General features: G+C 42.0%; 1 protein-coding gene and 1 long non-coding RNA gene across 8 annotated transcripts in view; one reads left to right on the top strand and one right to left on the bottom strand.

Moving 5' to 3' along the window:
• RABGAP1L (RAB GTPase activating protein 1 like) overlaps window positions 1-22,335 on the bottom strand; it is a 214,823-nt gene that overhangs the window by 132,500 nt on the left and 59,988 nt on the right. For all 6 annotated transcript variants that reach the window (XM_090145951.1, XM_090145952.1, XM_031595541.2 and 3 more), the window contains 2 exons: window positions 21,527-21,620; window positions 18,007-18,157 (listed from right to left, as the gene is read on the bottom strand). In XM_090145951.1, the coding sequence (XP_090002077.1) occupies window positions 18,007-18,157; window positions 21,527-21,620 (245 nt within the window). The remainder of the gene's footprint in view (window positions 1-18,006; window positions 18,158-21,526; window positions 21,621-22,335) is intronic.
• Window positions 10,778-14,567, top strand: LOC116230422 (uncharacterized). 2 transcript variants are annotated; one of them, XR_004167233.2, is made up of 2 exons: window positions 10,778-11,987; window positions 14,196-14,567. It is a non-coding gene; the product is annotated as an uncharacterized LOC116230422 (long non-coding RNA). The 2 variants fall into 2 exon arrangements; XR_016469073.1 differs by having other exon boundaries at window positions 13,561-14,567.

Here is a 22,335-nt window from a genome sequence, read left to right as displayed (position 1 = left end):
TGAGCCGCCCCTCCCCTCCTCCGGGCCGGCGCTGCGGCGCCCAGGCGGCTCGGGGCAGCGGCGCCCCCCGCAGCGCAGCGCGGGAACGGCGGCGCGGATGGACGGACGAGGACGAGGCCGAAAAGCCGCGCGTTGGGAACGGAGCCCGGCGGGGTGCGGAAGTGCCCGCACAGAGCGACCCGAAACCTCGCTCGTCCACACCTAACTTTCACCTACTTGTGTACGAGTGGCCGCGTAACGCCTGGTTACACGGTTATGGTTAACTTTGTTAACTACGTGCCGTGTCCAGCAGACAAAAAAAAAAAAAAAAAAATCAGTCTCCGAAACATCCATTATTTTTATACTGAAGTTAGACTCATTTTAAAACTCATCTGCAACTCCGCTCGGTATCATAGCCATCCGTACAAATGCACAACAGCAGCACCCCCCATTTCCCAGCACAGCCCTGGTGCCGCCATCACAGAATGGCCAGGGTTGGAAGGGACCCCAAGGACCATGAATCTCCAACTCCCCTGCCACACGCAGGGCCACCAACCTCCACATTTCATAGCAGCCCAGGCTGCCCAGGGCCCCATCCAACCTGGCCTTCAACACCTCCAGGGATGGACGGGGCATCCACAGCCTCTCTGGGCAGCTGTTCCAGCACCTCACCACTCTCATAGCAAAGAACTTCCCCCTGACATCCACCCTGAATCTTGCCCATCCTGCTCCTGCTGCAGGGCTCATGGCTGCATCCAGCCCCCAGCTCCGCATGCTCAGTACCACATAGAGCCTCATCAGCCTGCGGGGATGCTGGGTGCCCTTAGGCACAGAGATAAATGGAGATATGAAAACACCAACCCGGTACTTTAGGCTACGGATCAGCAGAATACATGTGTGAAGAACGGCGTGGGAGAGTTTGACAAAGGGATTTCAATGCCATTGCTGCGAGCAAGGCAGAGGCAGGGCTGCCATACGCAGCCTGAAGCGAGAACTGCAGGCAGCACGTTACAGCTCCAGTGCTCCAAAGCAGCATGAAGTGTGGCTGTGTGATGATGGCAAGTATGAAGGATTGAATAAAATACAAGAATCAGCCCAGGGTCTCAGCACGGAGAAACACAGAAAGCATCCTCAGAGCTGGGCCCCACGCAGGAGTGTCCATCAACAGCAAACTCCACTGGCTGGTTTTCAGTGCAGGTGCAATGAACACTGCCTGAATTGTAACGAAGGGGATGAAGTAAGGGAGTGGACATCCCTTATCTGTGAATAGATTTCCTCCACGATTTCCTCCATTTCCTCCAGCTGTAAGGGCCCTGCTGCAAGCTGCCAGCAAGCCCTACCCTGTGCTGCTCCCTGCCTTGCTCCCAGCAGCAGCTCCAAGAGGCAGCAGTGCCAATAGCAGCAACCCGAGTGTTCCAACTCGAGTGGCATTTCCCATGAGTTTGAAGGCAAATGAGAATTAAAGCAGAATTCAGTTGTCCTGTCCTGATGGAGCTCCACGGTCGCAGGCAGGGATGGGGCAATACTGCAGCCTTTCTTCACAGGCAGAACATGAAAAAGCTGCATGGGAGAAGTTCTGTCTGCACGTTAGGGACACAAAGATTCTGGCACAGCTCTAAACAAAGTGTGCTTCGGGATTTTCATATTTGCATCTAAGGGAAAGGAAGTGAGAAAGAACAAGTACATTGGACAAAGCCAAAGGCTGTCACTCAGGGGTATCATACAAGCAGAATAAGCCCTGTAGTTGGTTCTGTCCAGCAAAGGGACACAGCACTCCTTCAATGAAGCAGCAATTCCACACCTTCCTTATGAATTACATCATCACGATACAACAGAAGCTGCCAGCCAGATCAGGAGGCTCACACCACCCAATCCTGCTAAAAACAAACAGAGGGGACGTGGTGGCAACTTGAGCTTCACGGCTGCGAAAGCAGCATGGTGTGTGTGACCCTGCGAGGAGGTGAGATGAAGCTTCTCAGACAGAAAAAGTCCACACACAAGTTGATTTAGGAGCTCCAAGCAAGAAAATAGTCTTTTTCCAAGTCTTCCAGGACTCTGTTGGAAAACTGGCTGACTAAATTGTCAACTACATTTGCTCTTTTTTTTTTTTTAAAGCTATTGATTAGAGCAGGGAGATGCAGGCAGGAGTGTAGAATAAGGAACATGATAGTTACTTACTCAGATGTAGTTCGAGTTAACAGCTCTCTACCAACTCAACGCCATCTCTTCTCCTCAGCTCCTCCTCCTGTTTTCCTCTACCCACCTTCTGAGCCTATAGAACAGAGTTTCTTCAGCTCGCTGTGCTTTTACCTTTACTGCCTATGGCATTTAGTGGTCCACAACATCATGTGAACACCCATTTTGATTTTAGTGCCTCCAGGAAAATGTTGTTCTATCAAGCCTGCAGCTTGCAATGCAACTTAAAGCGGCAGAGGTGGAAAAGAAATGAGGATCTGCATTTTATAACACAATGGCCCCATACCCCGATGACTGCAGAAAAAATCAAGTGATGAGCTCCACGATGCCAGGTTTGGGTAACAGGCTGGAAGGAGACAGCAGCTTTCTGAGAGGTCAAGGTGCAAAGGATGCAGAAGGGAACTACTGATCCTTTTTCCTGCAAGCTCTGGTGCTGCCTGCTCCTCTGCTGCATTCATTCCGCCTCCAGTGCTGCTTCTAATGTGACAAATATTAGCCAGTCTCATACAAATGTTAGGTAATTACCATTCTGCCATGCGGAACGAGAAATTGGCAAAAACTATCATTTCTGTGTTGTGATGGATCAGTACAGAAAGCTGAGCATTCATGTTTGCAAGTTTCCTTTCATCAGCCCTTTCATGCTGTTATTTAGCAATTACTATCAACACTTTTAAGGTTTGAAACTTCACAACTGGCTACCAACAGTATTCCTGTATTTAATAAATACTGAGCAAACTCGTTGAGTAAACTGCTACAATTTCCTTTCAAACATAACTACCTGAGACCTGGTTACTTTTCTGAGTCCCACATTCAACAAGACTTTCCTTTGGAAGAAGGTTCTCAGGATTACATGGTAAATGGAATTCACACACTCAATTCAGAACAACAGGCACTCCCAAACTTCTGAGCTTCAACTCGATGAAAATAAAACACCCTGGAGTAAGCCATCCATAAAGAAATGAACTTTCCTCAGGGAAATGCTGTCAAGTGTAATGAATGGTGATCATTAGCATTCCTTAGGAATTAAACATAGCATCTGCTTGAAGAAACAGCTCTTAGGACAAAAGCAGGGTAAGGACACTGTTGCTAACTGGCTGCATGGGAAAAGAAAAGCCTTCAAGTGATCAAAAATGGACCATGGAAATATGGTCAAAAAAAAAAAGTCTCTGGATGGTATGAGAAAGAAAAAGCTCAGAGATACACCCTCCAAGCGGGTCATGTGGCTGCAATCACAACTAATCCACCTGCCCTTAAACCAGCAGTAACATCACAGGGGTGGAAGGGACCTCAAAGATCACCCAGTTCAACCCCTTTACTGATTTTAATACTGTGTTCCCATACATTTCTCAAAGGCAGACTTTGACGTAGCTGTGGTTTTACTAATACCTTTTCCTGCAGCAAGCCAGAAATTTGGAACTAAATGCCACAGATATGTCTAAATTGGTATTCCAGAAGCACATCAACAACTGGACACCAGGAGTTGAATGTTCAAAGGCACTCCTGCTGACTTGGCAGAAGCATAAGCTCTGTCAGCATTAGCAGTAATTCTATTTCAGCATAGCCAAAATAACAGTTTTTATTACTAAAAAAGAAATGCCAAACACCGTGATCACCTACTTGCACCTAATGAAAGCCAAATACTTGCCTTAAACTACAGCATGACCTGCTGAAAGCAATTTTGACTTAATGAATTCATGTAGTGAATAATCTGTTGCAGCCTTGGTTAGGAAACCAAGTTCTGAGCCCGGTCCAACAAAGCTCCCAAGATACAAACCCAAGGATCACACCTGTGGACATCTGGCAGGCTTGTAGAAGCACAAGTTTGGATGCAACAAGAGCAAAGCTGAAGTATACACACATATAATTTCCATTCTTCAAAACCAAAATAAAGCAAACAAAAAAGAAAAACTGTGCACAATACTAACTTTAGTTCACCCAAGAGCATCATCTCTATTTTGCCCTCCAAACGTAGCACAGAACTCCATGCCAGGCCCACCTACTGCTGTACAAGCAGCCCTCCTTTCCCACCTCAGCACAGCACCTTTACCCTTCACAAAGACAGGCTCACATGACAGATCTCCCCTCTGTAACCTCTGTTCACTTACTAAAGATAGGCATGCACACAGAAGAGTGGCAGAAAACACTGGGAAGCAAGGTGCTGCTGCTGACTGCTGAAACACTGTGCTGAGAGCTACAGCACACACACAGCACTTCCAGCAGTAATTCATCTTCTTCTCAAAAACGGCTTAAAACCCTTCAGATCATCCACTTCACTCCAGTTCCCCTTTCTAAAAGCACTGCTGCCCGGGAGCTAGCACTACAGGACAAATTCACAGGTGCATGTCAAAAACAGATTCCATTCCCCTGTTTATGGACACAGCTCCCATTAAGCACCAGCTGAATAAGACAGGCTGCCTGGAAACGTGTGCCTGATCTCAGGGACAAGTGAGCTTTGCTTACACAATGGGTACATTCCACCCTAAACCTTTCCTTGAGTAATTGTTTAGTGGCCATTAGGAGAAAAAGTGAGAGCTTGAAGTGCTGGAGCTAACAAAAGCAGCTGAGAGCTAAAGATTCAATATTTACCTTAGTGCAAAATCTGCTGAGGATGACGTGGTACTGAAGCCAGATGTGGACTCAGCCCTCCAATCCATCACTTCCTGAGAGCAAGAAGGTGAGGACGATCCAAGCAAACCTGGGATCCTTCAAAGCCTGCCTTTAAACAAGGTGACTGCTATTCCACCACTTCGGATAAGAAATGGACGAGAGAAACATGGGAAGGATATGGCATGGAAATTATTTATAAACAGAAACGTGGTACAATTTCTTTATATAGATTTTAAGCTTCATTTAGGTTGAATTTTCCTCCCAGCTGGAACAGCTGAAGAGGCAGCACTCATAGCCTGTGTGCTGCCAGGGAACGTATCAGCACCCACTGACATCCATAACAGCAGATGAGAAAGGTCCAGGAGCAGTGCCTTACCAACAGGAGTCTATAGGGAAAAATCAGCAAACAGCAACAGAAGCAGACTGAGACATGGCACACAGCAATAACAGAATGCTGGAAGTGCCACTGAGCTCCTGACTTTTCTTTCCCCAGAGTTAAAAGCTAGCTAAGTCAAGTTTCAAGATATTTCAAATCTGTGCTTTGAGCTTAGTAACATCTAAATACATTCAGTTGCAAATAAGTACTGATTTTATCTTAAATTAGATTATATGAGGACATTTATATTTATAGATAGAAATTGGCACACGTAAAATGTTATGTGAGCTGAGAAATTAGTTCTGATATTTCTTTTCCTAATAAAGAAAATGACATTATTTGCCATCTAAGAAACAAATACAATTAAACACATACTTTGTTAGTGCTGATATTAGGTAAAATATCTTAATTTAAAAAAACAGCAGAAAGCTGAAGGATAGAACTTCCAACTTCTGCACTGTGTATGGCTTTATTATTATTATGTTCAAGTAGAGGCAAACCAATGAGCTTTCCATGTTATAATTCTGTTTCAAGATTTTGCAAGGGCATTTTATCACACTGCCTCTTAAAACGTCTAACTGAGTATTTATGATTAAAAGCAGTGGGTTTTTTATAACTTGATTTTAGGTCTTACGAAAACATTACAAGTCCTTCCAGGTCAAAGCTGCTCTGATAAATGTACACAGCAAAAAATAAATCTACATTAGTTCTGCTCCATGAAACCTGAAAAAACTGATGCAGTTTCTCTAAGTAAATGCTGACTACTTCGTATTCACTTCAGTTTTAATTCTATGTTACATCTACAAAGCAGATCTAGGTGCTGTCTTTAAAACTAGCACTGAGACATCTTATTACACCCCTTTCCTGGGCAAATCATGCTGTGGATTGCTAAATCCCAGGCAAAAAAAAACCAACATTTTTGAGAGAAATGCATTTATAAATGCATTTTACAAATGCATTTGAAGAGAACATTGCCAGGCAACAGGGAGTTCAAGCCTATAGATCAAATTCAAGGCCAACTTTTTTCACCAATACTAAACCCACAATTAAACCTCTCTCCTCTGCTCAAAGCTGAGCCTTGAAGCTAAACATCAGACTCTTCATTCATATCTGAAGATGTCAGATGTAAGCACCCCACTGGGTGATTACAGATAAACACACTGACCCTACCTGGTTGGCATGACAGCCACGAAGGCCACACAGAAGTGAGGATTCTATGCACTGGATGCTGCCTGCTCCATCTGCACAGGATGCTGCAGAGGCCAGCATCTTCACCTGGCCACTGGAATTAGTGGCACACAGCACATTTTTCTTCAGCACTTTTCTTCCCAGCACATCTCTAATATTTGCTGCAAGAACAAGCTGAGCATAATTTGTTCTCGTACTTTTAATGAAAAATAAGATAAAGAATGACATGACAAAAAATAAAAGTAGTTATTGGCTGCAGAACAATCTTTAAAGCTATCTTACAGTAAGAAAAAGAAACAAGCAAGCAGAAAGAAGGGCAGCTTTCAACAGCATAAAGAAAAACACTCCCATATCACTGTATCAGCAGCGGTTGTCTACACCAAATTTACAGCCATTCCATATAATGAAATAAAGATACTTGGGAGTGACTCCAACAGTTCTGGTGCTTGAATACACTACATGCAATGGACAAAATGAAATCCCAGCAGCACTTTTCTACATAAGGAAAGGCTTTATACAGTGATGTGCATTACTTTTTCTGCCCAAGTTATGAAAATGCTCAGTAGTCACAAAACTCAGTAGAAATCGAACAGAAGTAGATTAAAAAAGAAAAAAAAAAAATGTTCTAATCAAAGTGCTCACAGGGAAAAGCTTTGCTATGTTTCCTTCCCCCCCATAACGTTCTTTGTAAAATAAAACTAAAAAAAAAAAAAAAGGTTACATTCAAAAAGCTATATTTTATTGTTATGGCAACTGATGTGCTAAAAATAAAGAAATAAAGTTGTTATGGCAACTAGCATTTTAAAAGGCAGTCAAAAGTAGAATAACCAAACATTCTGCTGGCTTAAAATGTAACGTCTATGACTCAATTTTCAGAGAGACAAGTAGAGTTCTTTTTTTTGATGGTGCTCCAGAGCTCACAATTAGCACAAACTCCAGATTGCTCTGCACAGCACAAGGTAGGAACTGGAGGAGAACAGACTTTCACCACTGGGATTTGTCTTGGTCACTGGGAGCAACGCACACCCTGTGCTGCCTCCTTACTGAGCAAGCAGAGTTTTGCCCCTTCATACATACAGAGGATTGTCATTACGAGACCATTCTACCCTTCAGTGCCTGATGGATGGCTGCTCAGCCTTGCTGTGAGCTGTACTTCCCCGCAGCAGACAGGCACATCTCAAAATCACCACTTAGCAAATTAACAGAGCAACTTTCCAAGGCCCGTAGTCGGATACGCCTTAATTAATAGTAAGCAGAGTATCTAACACTCAGGGACTTGAGACAGTGACTTTTACTGGAAATATCTGCACTGGAACCATGCACACAGCACTCACTGCCATTCCCATGCTGGTTGACATTTAATAGTTTACCCACAGTCCCTATGTGAGGTACTCCTGTCTTGCCCCTCTGAGAGCTCCATCCACCACAGCCATCCACATTCACTGCTTGCACAGCCAAGAATTCAGATTTGTACTAAAGGGAAAAGAATCTGATCGATTCCTTAGCGTGCACTGGAAAGTCAAGCAAGACATAAGGAAGGGCAGCAAGGGTAACGCAGATAAATTTAAGTGCATTTTTGTGGGTTTGTTTGCCCAATCTCTCTATTAATCCCTGAGGATAGGTGCACAGTTACCCATTCCCCCTTAAGCACTACATGAAGCCACAAGTATTTCTAGAGGTGCAAAGTTGGAGGCAAGAATGGATGTTAAATGAGGAATCCTGACAAAGTCAAGAGCTTCTGCACGGGAAGCTCCATGTACAAGAGTCACTATACAGTCCAGATAAACCTTAGAAATAGGAAAATCAAAGCTTTAAAGCAAAAAATTTTAGCAGCATGCTCTGTAACACTCAGGCTGAAGGAGCCAGGCTGCGTATTTTCAAGGCTTCTTGCTGACTCAACCAGCTAGCGAAGACAAAAGACACACTGTTGTGAGCTTGTTATGAAATTTATTTCCTCGTTGTGTTAGTCTAAAATTAATCAAGTGCATTGCTTGCTTGAAGTGCAAGCCTTTGATTCCAAGGAAAACGTGCAGCAGACCAAACAACACCCCACCTGAGAGCTACGTTCATCCATCGCTTGCATTCTGCCTTGCATGGCAGCTGCACAGGGAATGCACCTCACCACTACCATAGGGAAAGGGGGCAGTTCTCTGAAGAAATATGTACAAGTCACCACAGTGCAGCTGCCTTCATCAGCAGCAAAGAAAACCTCTTCTGGCAGGCTGACGGTGTGGATGAGGCACAGCCTGAAAATGCAGCCCCAAATATGGGGTTTAGTTTAGAGTCAGGCTGTATACTGTACTATCTGGTCAAAAAAAGGTTAGATTTTGAAAAAGGGTTGCTTTTGAGACAAGGCAGCCATAGGAACGTGGCTTTATCCAGACTGGATGTGGCTCTGGGCAGCCTGGTCTGGTGGTTGGTGACCCTGCACATAGCAGGGGTTTGAAACTCGAGGGTCATTTGGTCCTTTTCAACCCAGGCCATTCTATGACTCTGTGATTCTATCAAATATTATATCTGACTAAAACATTGCTCAATATCACTAATATTCAGCTGTTGGTTCCAAAGAACATCCCATAACAATCTCCAACTGGCCTGAATTCTTAGCTGCCACAATACCTGGGCATGTTCACAGAAACCCGTGTGAAAGATTGTTAGAAAGAAGAGATGCACAAGTAGGATGCAAGTGGTTCCCCATCTGGTACTGATGGGGAAATTACTCTTAACTGGTATGAAAATATTAATTTCAAAGAGAAAATGTTTATGGGCTACAGGCAGTAAATAAGATTTACAGGTCTCTCATCTCCTTTTAAGTGATTATTGTGAGATGTACCTAACACTGGCTCATTTCCTTAGAGCATCCTATAAGAACAAGTATGAATAACAATAAATCCCAAATTACAATCTAAAAGGAGTCACAGATAAATTAAGGTTGAAAAAGGTATCAGGATCCTCTCGTGTATTGGATGCTAGTTGGAATTTAAGTGATGCACTCGCAGCTTATTATTATTACTGCTTGCTTATTATTATTACTGCTCACTCACCAAGATTTTGAAATATCAGCTCTCAACAGTTAGTCACAGAAAATACTGCTTGTTATGAAAACTGACTCGTGTGCCTTCTTCTACATGTGAAAGTTTAGGACCTCAGACTGAGCTCTTAAAGAAAATACTTGGTTTAAAGCTTTCAAAAACACACAACAGAACAACAGTGAAGTTTCTCTCAGCTTTAATTCAGACAAAGACCATTCCAAGCCAAAACCGCAACTAGCAATTTGGATTTTCAAGACAGAGAATCATTTTTAGATGGTCATTGCATTTGGATATGCCAGTGCCTTTTGTGTGGCACCATGGCAGTTCAGCAGCCAGCTGATAAACAAATGGCCTTCTTATTTACAAGTCAGTCTGAGGCTGTTCCCATTTGTTTCTGGAGTCTAATGTCACTATGAATCTACATGTGCAATAACAGAAATTAGTCACCCTTATAAACAAGGCATTTAAAATACAATGGTTCTGTCTTTCAGTGCAGCTTTCCAATTTCCAGACTGCAGATGCTGTGCGGATAACATCACTGAACTCTACTCAAACTAGCTGCTCCATTACAGCAACGTACACAAAACGATGCTTTGTCTCTTCTGCTCACCTTCAAACAGCTCCAGCCCTCGAGTAACGTGGCCTCCTGAACAGCAGTTACATGACCTTTGCATGGAAGCAGGGAATGGATAGGAAGAAGTCAGCATGCAAAGAATTACAGATGAAAGGCAGCACCATGAGAACATTGAGAAGATAAACGTTGTTAGGAATTGTAGAGCTCTCAGGCTGGCCTGGGCTCTGAGCACCCTTATGGAGCTGGAGATGCCCGTGTTCATTGCAGGGAGGTAGAGCTAGCTGACCTTTAAAAGTCCCTTTCAAATCAAATGATTCTATCATTCTTACAACTGTCTGCACAAAAACTGATCAATTTGAATACTGGTTTGTTAACAGGTAAACTAGGATAGCTATCAATGTTTTATCTATGGAGGGATAGCACAGAGCTTTAAACACATTCAGAGGCGTGAAGCATTTACAGAACTAGCAGCTTTTATTGCAAGCTAAAGAAACAGAGATACTGAGATATCCCTGCTCCATTCTGCCTAACAAAACACTCTGTATCATCGTATATATCAGTACATTCAGAGACTATGAGAACATCAATTTAAATATCAGTTCTTCCAGTAACCATCAGTTAAGCCTATTCAGGCCATAATACTGTTATTACCATTCTATTTCAACTGATGCTCCCCTGCTTCTGCAGATAACAGATTATAAATTAACACAGATCCCAACAGAACGTGGCCTCCAAGAGGACAAATGCAAATCACATTTGCACTCTACCCTTCAGAACAGATGTGTGAGTGCATGTGATCTTTAGAGCTGGTACATCTTACAGTGCCCCAAGAGTCAAGGTTGCATCCTGAGTGCCATCAGTGCTCTCCTAAGTGGCTGTGCACAGAAGAGAAAATGCAGAACAATTCTGCATATGGCAGAATGCTTTCTAATTTTTTTTTTTACACAGGCCCTGAAAAAAATATTGGAATTATTTTACATACTTTTTTATACCATATATAAAGGTTAAAATTTAGATAACACAAAAATTACTAATGGATGCTATTTTTTCTTTCTGCAAAGAGCTGTCATTAAACATAAGAATTCCTTCAGAGACAAAGAGTGAGTACAAGGTTTTCCCTTCTGTGCACACAAAATTCAAAAATTTTCTCCAGATGAGCAATAAATGATTCAAAACTTGACAAATTAAATTCACCTCAGGGACATCTTATTCCTGAATTTCTAACAGAAGTATTAACATTTACTATGTGACTAGATACCTTGGCACGTTCATAATAAACTAAACCTTTTATCTGAAGTCTGAATTTAAATAAAGCTCTTGAAAGAATTAAAACTCTGTCAACTTCTGCTCTTCAGAGGCAGTATTTTCTTATTAATTTCTGGAAAGTATTTTCAGTTCATATATAATTTGTTATGCCACAACACGTAGAGTCACTAGAATAGTTCAGACAAGGGGAAAATTAACCTTCAGCAGTAACCAAAATACCACTAATGAGGCAATAATAACCAATAGCAAAGATGAGGCATCCCATCAATCCAATCAGTGTTTGATTGGATCTTTCCCTAGAAACCACATTAAATTATAAAAACATCACGAATTTACCTGACCCAAAATGAACAATCAGGTTTACTGGGTCAGGTGAGTAAAAGCCATCCTATTCTCACCCCTTCAGGGAAGGCAGAGAGAAGTGAAACTCAAGAACCTGCCAATAGATATTGAGTTAGCTGAATATAAAGCAAACACAAATCTGGAAATGCTATGCATATGTCTATCTGCTCCTGCACAGTCATTGTTTGATTGTGTTTTGAACAAGATACAAGTTGAGGGAAGAACTTATTTTGGATGCCATCACCGAGAAGTGGAAGAAAGGAAGGTTATCAGATGAAGTCAGCATTTGCAAGAGGAAATCATGCTTGACCAACTTGGTAGCCTTCTGTGATGTCACGACTGGCTGGGTCAATGAGGAGAGCAGTGGGTGCTGTCTACCTTGATTTCAGCAAGGCTTTTGACACTATCACTGATAACATCCTCATCAGTAAGTTAAACAAGTGTGGGACAGATGAGTGGACAGAGGGATGGACTGAGAACTGGCTGAGTGACAAGAGCTCAGAGAGTTGTGATTGGCAGCACAGAGTCTGGTTGGAGGTCCATAGCTAGCAGTGTTCCCCAAGGGTCAGTAGTGGGTCTGGGCTTATTCTACATCTTCACCAATGACCTGGATGAAGCATGTTTGCAGATGATACAAACCTGAGACACGGTTGACACACTATAAGGCTGCGTTGCCATTCAGTGAGACTTGCATATTCTGCAGGGTTGAGCAGAGAGGAATCGTGTAAGGTTCAACAAGGGCAAATGTAGAGTTCTACACCTGTGGAGGATTAACCACACTCATGAGTACAAGTTAGGGATGACCTGGCAGAGAGGAGCTCTGCAGAGAAGGACCTGGGTGTTCTGAGGAACAACAGGTTGGCCACGAGCCTGCTGTGTGTATTTGTGGCCAAGGCGGCCAACAGGACCCTGCAGTGCATTAACAAGAGTGTGGCCAGCAGGTCAAGGGAGGTGATCCTTTTCTTCTATTTGCCCTGGTGAGGCCACATCTGGAGTACTGTGCCCTGTTCTGGGCTCCCCAGTTCAAGAAAGACAGGGAATTTCTACAGATCATCCAGTGAAGGGCTACAAAGACTCTTAAGGCCTGGAGCATCTCCCATATGAGGAAAGGCTGAGAGACCTGGGGCTGTTCAGCCTGGAGAAGACTAAGAGGGGATCTCATCAATGCTAATAAGTGTCTAAAGGGCAGGAGTCAAGCGGATAGGTCCAGGCTCTTTCAGTGGTGCCCAGCAACAGTACAAGGGCAAGGGGCAGAAACTGGAACGCAGGGAGTTCCATTCAAACATGAGGGAAAACTGTTGTGAGGTGACAGAGCACTGGAACATGCAGCCCTGAGAGGTGGTGAAGTCTCCTCTGGAGATATTCAGAACCTCCCTGGATGCTTTCCTGTGTGATCTACTGAAGGGAACTTTCTTTAGCAGTGGAGTTGGACTCTAAGGCATCCAGAGATCCCTTCCAACCCCTACAATTCTGTCATTCTGTGAAGTATTATGTACCTCCTTTTAGCCAACTGAAAAAGTGACTTTCTAATAATTGATAATTGATCATCAGAACAGCATATTTTTTTTTATCATCAATAAGCCTATAGCTGTACCATTCTTGATACCTAATCCCTCTAAAAGAGAAGTGAGACTTTTCCTATTAGTAGAAAATGATATAAAGATGCAAATAAAAAGTTAGAACCAAAACATCAGAAATTGTTATTTTCCAATATATCATCACTGAAATTTCCCAGTGACAAAAGTTGAGACAATCAGAGACCTTAAGATTCTTTTTTTTCTTTCCTCCAAAGGAGGGCCATTTATGATTTTCACTAAGATATTTGCCATCAGAACACATCTCAGAAGAAAAGATGCCAGTCATTTTGGGAATAATGAGAAAGCTTCACTACACAGACACATTTTCAAAAAAGTGCTGGGGGGAAAAAAAAAAAAAAAAGAAAGAAAGAAAAGCACACAGTTTATATGCCATTCCGGATGCTTTCTGTTGTTGGCAATCAGGCTGCTCAGTAGGCAGAGCTCAGATGACATGGACAACCCCCATATACCAAGAAGAAAACCCAGAAGTTGCTCCACTCCACAAGGAAGGGTAAATAGCTCTCCCAGATTCACTGAGGTCAAACAGATGCAGAATTCTGAACACAAATATTTGCCACGAAAATAATATTTCAGTCCATTAACCAATCTGCTGTGGCAGCTGGTGAACAGTCATCTTTTTAATTAGCCTCCCTTACTGATTAATTAGTCTCAGAGCACTGAGCAGTGGAACCCTGCACGATGCCATTGAGACAAAAGATATTCCTCTTCCTAGCCTTTGGTATAGCTGCAAATAACAAGTTTGGTTAATTTTCCACTCAAACTAAAATAGTCTTTTTCTATATATGCAACTCTCTCAATCCACAACTAAACAGTTTCAATGCCACCCTTTCACACAAATAAAAAACACAGCATCCAGGCACCAGTTTCAAAGCCAATTGCATTTTATCACATTAGATTAGACACAGTGGCTCATTTGTAATCTCCTCCACATCCCAATTTCTACCTATGCTAACAAACTTGCATTAAAAAAAGTCAAGCAAATATTACCTTATTGCTGCCATCAAGTGACAGCAGATTGCTAACCATTTACACATCAGTTCTGACAGGGTCAGAGTGAGGTGTGACAGAGCATCATGACTGCTGAAGACCACTACCAGTCGCATCAGGGTAAACTGTGCCTTGCCACTGGTTAATTTATGGGAGCTCCAAATATATCTCATGATGGAAAAAATCCACCTGAGCAACTTGAGAGGGAATGGGAAGGTGGACAAGAATTCCTGTCACATACAGAGGAGAAAACCTCCATCACTGAAGTGACCCACACCTGTGTGTTGGTCCTGTTCATCCCCATCCAACAAACAGGCCTGACACGACTTCACAGGAACCAATATTATCCCTTCATTATCATCATATGAGCAGTTTTCTCAATGATTTGCATTTGTTTCTTCCTTAATAAATGGAGAGAAATACATATTTATCTCTGCTAATGCACATCTTTTCCCCTCTGTATGGTGCCACATGCAGCAGGGTCAGAAGCCCGTGGCTCACATGTCAGAAAGGTAACTGCAGTGAATTTTTATACAGTACAGATTTACATGTATGCCAGAAATGAAACACTGCCAAATCACAACTCCCACTTTCTGAAATTGTATGCAAGACCTGCTATTGTGTTCCAGTCAAGATTTCTGAGAGGCTCACAGCAATCACCAAGCTGGAACTCAGCAGGAGATGTAAGACAGAGCAAGCGTGGCTTGTCAGTAAGGAAGTATTTCTCAGCACAGAAGTGTTCCTCCCTCCCTACCCTCCCAGAACTCCAGCCCCAACCAGAGATGGGAATCATGTCACCGTGGGAAGGCTCTGGGATTGGAAATACAGCTCACTAGATGGTTCTCAGCAGCCTGCTGACCTCCAGTACAGGGGATGACAGGACTTGCCTTTTCGAGACAGTAAGAACAGCACTGATTTTTCTAACTAGGCCAGATATTCTTCTTTCTGCGTTGAACTAAAACACTAAAACAAAACCCAGATTATTTACCCCCGATGGAAAACACAGAACAAAACACTCCCCTAACAGAAAGGGCATGTTTGTATCACAATTTCTTTATATTGAGATGGTGCTGCCATTCACAAGAGACACATTTTCAATCTGTCAGCACTGCTCTCCTTCCCCAGCAAGCAGTTTCCCAGGACTCACCCAGTAGTTTTAAAGCTCCAGCATTTAATATATTTCTCTTTGTTGCCCAGAAGATGCATCCACAGATCAGGTATCATATGCCCAGTACAGGTAACCCTAGCTATCAGATCAACATAGAACCTGTGACAGTAAAATGACAGTTTTCAACATCTGTTCCTCAAGTTAGCTCTGTATTATTTGCTTTAGAAAAAAAATTTGTAGATCTCATATAATCAAATGTGCTATTATAGTCAAGAAATATATTCAAGAAAACTGACCAGCATTCCTTACATTACCAGGAAGTGGTGGCTAATGCTAAGTTAATGACAGCAGCACTCCATACCGTTCTACAGAGTGACACTGTTTAGCCGTGTTGTTTTCATCACCAGGCAAAGAAAAGCAAACCTGCGCCTACATAAACTTTCTTCCTTACAAATCTCCACGTGAAGAGCTTCTTCCATTGATTTCCAGGTGTCCTCACTCTTGCTGAGGCAGTGCAATTGCCAGTTAAGCAGAACAGTACTGGTGAGGCTGGATGACAGAAAGGAAAACGGGCCAGGGCGTTGGGAGAGAGCTGTGACAAGAAGATAGGAGATGGAGAAGCACAGGACAGCATGGCTGCAGCTCCAAGGCAAGCAGGCAGCTGGGTCAAGGAGAGCTGTACCAGGGGCAAGCAGGCAGCAGGGCATGGCACAGATGTTGCTCCCACCTCTGACACACCTGACCTCTCAGGACAGTCAAATGCAGAACGCTGCCATCTCTTACCATGTAGCAGTGTCTCACAGGAAGATGCTCAAGGATGCACACGCTTACCAAAAATACTGAAGTAGTCAAGGAGACAATGAAACTGCCCAGATGTATGCACAAATGAAAGAATCAAAATGAAAGCTATATATCTGATGGGAAGAAAAGTTAATCACGGAAAAAATCACGCATATTGGGACAGCACTGTGCAAACAATGCAGAAAAATCAGTTCTGCTTTGCCATACAGAAGAAAGTGAACAATTGAGTAATACTCACATTACAAATCTGTTGAACGTGCATCTCAGTATTGATACACACAAAATACTGCTACCAGAAAGCTTTCAGCAGGACTCAGAGAAGAATATACATATGACAACCCTTAAGTAGCTCAATTCACTTTACAAGCACACAAAAACCGTTTTTCTTAAGATATAGTATAGAAAGCTCCTAAAAAAAGTCTGACAGGTTTTTCTGTTGCATCCAACCAACAGCAGACCTTATCTTTAGTTTGGCACAATAGTTCTCCCATTCATTTATTTTTATGAACTCTTTCATCCAATGTATGCTGGGCGATGTTATCACCAGTAGCTACATGTGGTTTGGCTACAGAAGAAAGCTTATGATTTCAGAATAGATTTATTTCAGAAGAAAACTGAATTTGCACAAATGCTTCAGCAAATCATTCTATAATCCATACCAGTGTATGTAGCATCCATCATCTTCCAAAATACACACCACCAAAATACCTCTACCATGAAAAGGCCAAACATGGCAAGGTATTTTTAAGGCATGAGACCCTAGCTTCAAGATCAGATTTGTATTTTAGAAGCTCTCCACTCCCTCCTCCACAGTGAAACAAACATATTTGCCACTTTTGGAAAGCAAGCAGAAAAATAATGGAGGTGGCTTTGATGCAACATACAGCTGACAGATGTCCTGCGAATGGTTTCCAAGGAAAATACAACCCAGCCACCACTTCACAAAGAAAAATGTACACCATCAAAATAACTTTATTAATTGGTAAAGCAAAAAGAAGTCATGATGGCAGATCTCACTCTGGGACTTTTTGAACTTGACTGACAAAGCTGATAGGTCAGACAAACAGGATAAGCATCAAAAAGAAGTCACAACGTTATGAAAGGAAGCATTTACTAACAACCTCTACCCCAGAACTTTTCTGTGGACAGATGATTCATTCTCCATGCAATACAATACAATAAATCCAACATTTTCTTTGATCAACATATAGAAGTACACTCACCTATTTGTGCCATTGTGACCACTCTTGATACCACTTTTTTTTTTTTCCCCTCAGAGTGCATGAGCAGTGAATTGCAGAATCACAAAAAGTGAACGTACTCACACTGCACAAAGTTTTTGCCAGCTTAACCCAGAGGTTCTCAATCTTTAGATTACAGCTATAAGCAGTCTGGGACAACACCACAGACAACTTCAAGTGTTCACTGACTGCACTGGTAGCACTGGCGTGTGGAATAGGAATAAATTACTGACACAACCCTCTCAAACCATCTGTCCCACAAGGAGACTGGTCTCCTCTTAAGGAAAATATTTCTAAACTTCCTTTTTAAACAACAAAATAAAAACCACTCGGGTTTGTATTCTTATTTCTTACTAAAAAGCAGGAAAATAAGACACAGAGTAAACAGAAAGCGCTGAAAAACAAAGGCATGAATTTAAAAAGCAAACACCTGGACAAGAAGCTGATGTGCTTATTATCATCTCAGCAAGTGAACAGATAACTAAATGTCAAGTATTACTACAGATATAGGTCAGCAGTTTCTATTGTTAATGTCATTCAGCAGGTATCCCTGGCAGGAGGCAAAGTCACCACTGCAACTTCAGTTGCTTCAAACAAGCCAAACAGCTCCACTCTTCTGCTACTTTGCCACCGAATAAAATTGTAATAAAATGTAGAACTCATTTTAACTCCCCAAAAAAAGAGAAGGGGAAAAAAAAAAAAATCACTTACCATTGTGATGAGAATTCTGTATTTATCCAGCATTGCCTCGTTGTCGTGGCATCCTGCCAGCAGCTGCCAAACCTCTGCCCTCAGTGCCTCTGGAACTCCTCTTTTCACCAGTGTGGACAATCCGTTGGGTCTCACCACGAGGTTATTGTGCCTAAGAAACAGAGAACCAGTCACCTGTTACATGACATGAACAGAAAGCAAGACAAAAAGAGCTCAAGCTTTCCAACCGTGCTCTGAAAACTAAGAGTCATCAGCTATAAACACTTTTTTCTACAGGTCAAACTAACTAGTATTTGTCAGATGGGATGCAAGGATTTACAGTAAGAACCAATGGCAAAATATAGTGGTTTCCAAAGTTATTCCAGGGAAGATGAGAAATGGTAATGACAATTAAAATAATAAACTGCAGAAACTGAACTGGTCAATAAACTGGGTCAATATACAGGTCAATAAAAAAAGAAACTGAATTGAAAGGGAAAACTAAACTGTATGTGCAACGTGTATGTTTAGCATAAGTTCCCTGCATAGGGAATGACATTCTGGGAGCAATCGGAAGGTGACTTTAAGTGCTAATAGAAAGATTTACAGTCCTGCTCTTACCCCAAGTTCCAAGAGCAAATCACACAGCAGCCCTGGCACGCAGCTTGCTAAAATGCCAGCACCCCAAGCACAGCTGCCCATGAGGCTGCATAGTCATCAGCCAGCACCAGGCTGGCTCTTCCCTGACCACAGCACCATGTCAGTAACCCTCAGACGTGGGCACACATAAATGTGAGGAGGCCGTAACCACACAGATCGAATACTGAAGGCAGGGTATTTTTCACAACTAAGCCCATGCCTTCTGGATAAAAACAACTGCACGTACAACACTGCACAGCGTTCAGACACAGATATTTAAGAACCCTTTCTGAGATAATGGTGTTTACTGCTGTAGATTAAACCTCGGTTTGATTTATTATGACAATTTTCCTAACAGTGCAGCAAGAAGGCCGTGTGAATTGATGCTACTCTTGCTTAGGTACAAAATGCTTGCAGGAATTTGCTTTGTTATTGTTTTGACCATTGCCATGTTTTTCAGTTCTACTGGCAGGAGAATACTAAGAGCTGCAGTTTAGCCAAATGCTAGCAAGCTGCCATTTAATTAAATAACCCACAATTTGACCCTCAATTTTATATAAATGTTTGGAGTACTCATTCTCTGAAGCAGCTCATTAAGACCTGAACAGTTTTCCACTGCTGTTTCCATTTAAAAGCCACTCCAAACAATGTTCTTTGTCCCACACTCAGAGGATGGTATCCATGATACCCCCGTTGTCTCAAATCACTGTGACACCACGGGGGGGCCAGGAGGCATGACTTACTATGCATAATGCTTTTAAAAACAGCGAGTAGCTTTAATTTTAAGCATGCAGTGCAACAGAAGTCACTTCAAACTTCATCATTCAGTCAGCCAAAATGAAGGCCTTGCCAGGCCCTGCTCTCTTTTGTGGTGTATCTTGAGACAGGGCACATTAGTAATGCCATGACAGGAAGAAGTTTGAAAGCAAAGACAATATTCACAGATTAAAAGAGTCACACACTCTAAATAGCTACAGTATGATGAAGCATACATCCAGGTATAAATAAAGCACGACAGAAACTTTAACTTTTGCAAATACAAACTATTCACTGTACACTTCATGTCAAATTAACTTGGTTATTAAGTGGATTTGGTCATCTGCATTGTATATAAAACACAAAGCCTTTGCTAATGAGTCAGCAAGTAGATAAAATAAAATCAACAGCTAAAAAGGAACATCCCCATATAAACATCACAGGGGTGTGCTCAGTCATGCTAAGAAACAATACTAACAACCTCCAGCAGCCACCAATGGAGATGCTCCTTCTGTGTTACAACACCTCACTCATGTCACACTCACAACCAGGAACTGAGCGTTACTTCACTGCAGCTGACATGTATTTAGATAGCTTCACAGCAGCACTAACACTTTAGCAACTTTAGGATGTAGTGAGGAATAGGCTTTGTGAAATAAATTAAAAGCATTTCGCTGCTTTCCAACTGCTTACTGCATCTTCTTGTGCAATTATTCCTCGCCCTGCTGTACACTTTGAAGGAGACTGTTGGAGCAATGTTTCTGCTGACTCAGTCCATGAGCTTACAGTGACATTTCAATTAACTGACATGGAGTATTTAAAATGCAAGGAATTTTGCACCTGAAAGGCAAATGGGCACACCACTTCCCCAAGTGGAAACGTTCCTATTTATTTCTTTATGCTTTCTACAAGCACACAGATACTCCTTTAGCATATGGTGCACTGTTTCAAACATTTGCGGATCTTATTTTCACCCATTTTTAGTTTTCAAATTGTCAAAATTTTTTCATGTTACGCTTTCCAGGTTTTGTTCTTAAAATGTAACATAACACTGCTTAAGAATCCAAGTCCTTTATGTATTTCAATTCATCTCAAAAGGAAATATTGTATGAGATTTTGCTAAAGAAAACCCTACTGCTGGGCTTCAAGCTGAGGACATCTCATTTCTCATCCCGTGTTTAACTCACTTCAACTGGGATGTCTAACTACCAAATGATCCTCTGACTTAAGTGGCTCATTGGTTTTGTGCTGCCAGAAGTAAGATTTCAAACCACTTATCAATTCTTTCTTTGGGATGGCTTTTAGAACAAGCCTTGGATAGTCCTGAATAGCTCCAGAGCAGATCTGTTTCTAGCCATCCCAGAGGAGGAAGGCATCTGTGTGTAGGGATCAATCAACTTCCACATGCTTCCTCATTTTCTTCAGCACTCAAAATGTGGTGAGAAATGATGAAAACAAAGGCAGGAAGGAGGGGTTCTGCTGAGAACTCGGTGGTGTCTCATTGAGGTTGCCTTTGCACAAGGTGTCCATTACAGCTAAGATCTGCAACAAAGGGTTGTTTCATCTCCAAACAGACAAGGTAGTCAAATAAAGAGGGAAAGCACCTTAATAAAGCCATAGAATGTTTTTCAGCTCTTTTTGGAGCTGGGAAGAACCAACTGTGCCAATTCTGGGTTAAGAACCTCTGATTATATTTGACCCAGGCAGTACGAGCTATTACTTATAAAGACAAAACCAAGTAAGTGGTTCTGGCATTTGCTAACAGCATAAGGTCCTGCAGAAGCAGCAAATTCACTGTCTTTTTCTCTCTTGGCAAAACATACGCTGCTGTGCTTGATTAAAGCACAGAAATTAAAGCACAGAATTAATGCTGCTCCAGGCTTACAAATCATCTTACTCTTCACCAGAAACAGTTTATAGTGAGGGTCGCAGCCTTCCCAGAATTTCTTGTGCTGATACAAAGCACATACAAGAAGAAAAGGAAGAGCCTTCCTAAACAATTCAGTAAAATGTACATCAGCCACAGCCAGCTCTCCTGTAAAGCAGAGAGTTTCAAGCTTTCTGCACAAGAGCATACAAGTCTCAAAAACAAAGAAAAAATTAATGCTTAAAATCTACATTTTTATATAAAGAAAAGAAGCATTACCATCTCCCTAGTAATTCTCCCCAGGAATACAAAATCTTCTCAGGACAATCCTTTGACACATCACCAGTGCCACTGGAGAGTTCATTATCACTCTCTGCAAAATAAAAACAAAGACACAAACAAGAAAACAAAAGCATGCACAGATTTACCAAAAAAGAACAGACATTAAGGATGCATACATAAATGTGTCAGACAAATTCTTCTCACTTATCAGCTTTGAAACAAGAGAGAGACATAGATAGTATTAGTGGAACTGTAAAGAATGGTTGATGGATTTGACAAAATAAATGTATTAGTAAAGTCACCATAAAGTTTAAAAGAAAAGGCTACAGAAGAATTGACAGGGCTGCTATGAGAGAAAGGGCTGAGATGCAGAAAAGCACTACATGAGAAAAGATTCAAGGCAATCAGCTCTTCATTCAATGATACTTCACAATGTAAAATTATCTAAAAGTCACATCCACTCTAAGTTTCACATAAAAAGAACTCTCTTGCAAAACACAGACAATAACACCACTTCATTACAGCCATCCTTTCCATGGCATTCTGCTCTCATGTGGCACAGTGCTCTCCCAAAGCCTGCACGGAGCAATGAAATTATTTTTTTTTAATGACATAAGCTCAAAGTGCAGTAAAAGCGCCACTGTGACATTAAAGGTGACACGGTAAGGAACAGAATGCTTCAGATGGAAAAGCAGCAAAAATAAGTATCAGAACAAATGACTTGTGGAGGAACACGTGCCGTTATACATGACTAACACACGCAGCTCAAGAAGATAGCAGGAGCTTAGGATAGTAGGCTCAAACAG

Source organism: Phasianus colchicus, chromosome 9 (genome assembly GCF_987193195.1).
Source record: "Phasianus colchicus chromosome 9, bPhaCol1.hap1.1, whole genome shotgun sequence".
NCBI lineage: Eukaryota > Metazoa > Chordata > Aves > Galliformes > Phasianidae > Phasianus > Phasianus colchicus.
Note: the sequence above shows the minus strand (reverse complement) of the source record. Positions and strands in the feature narration are given on the sequence as shown.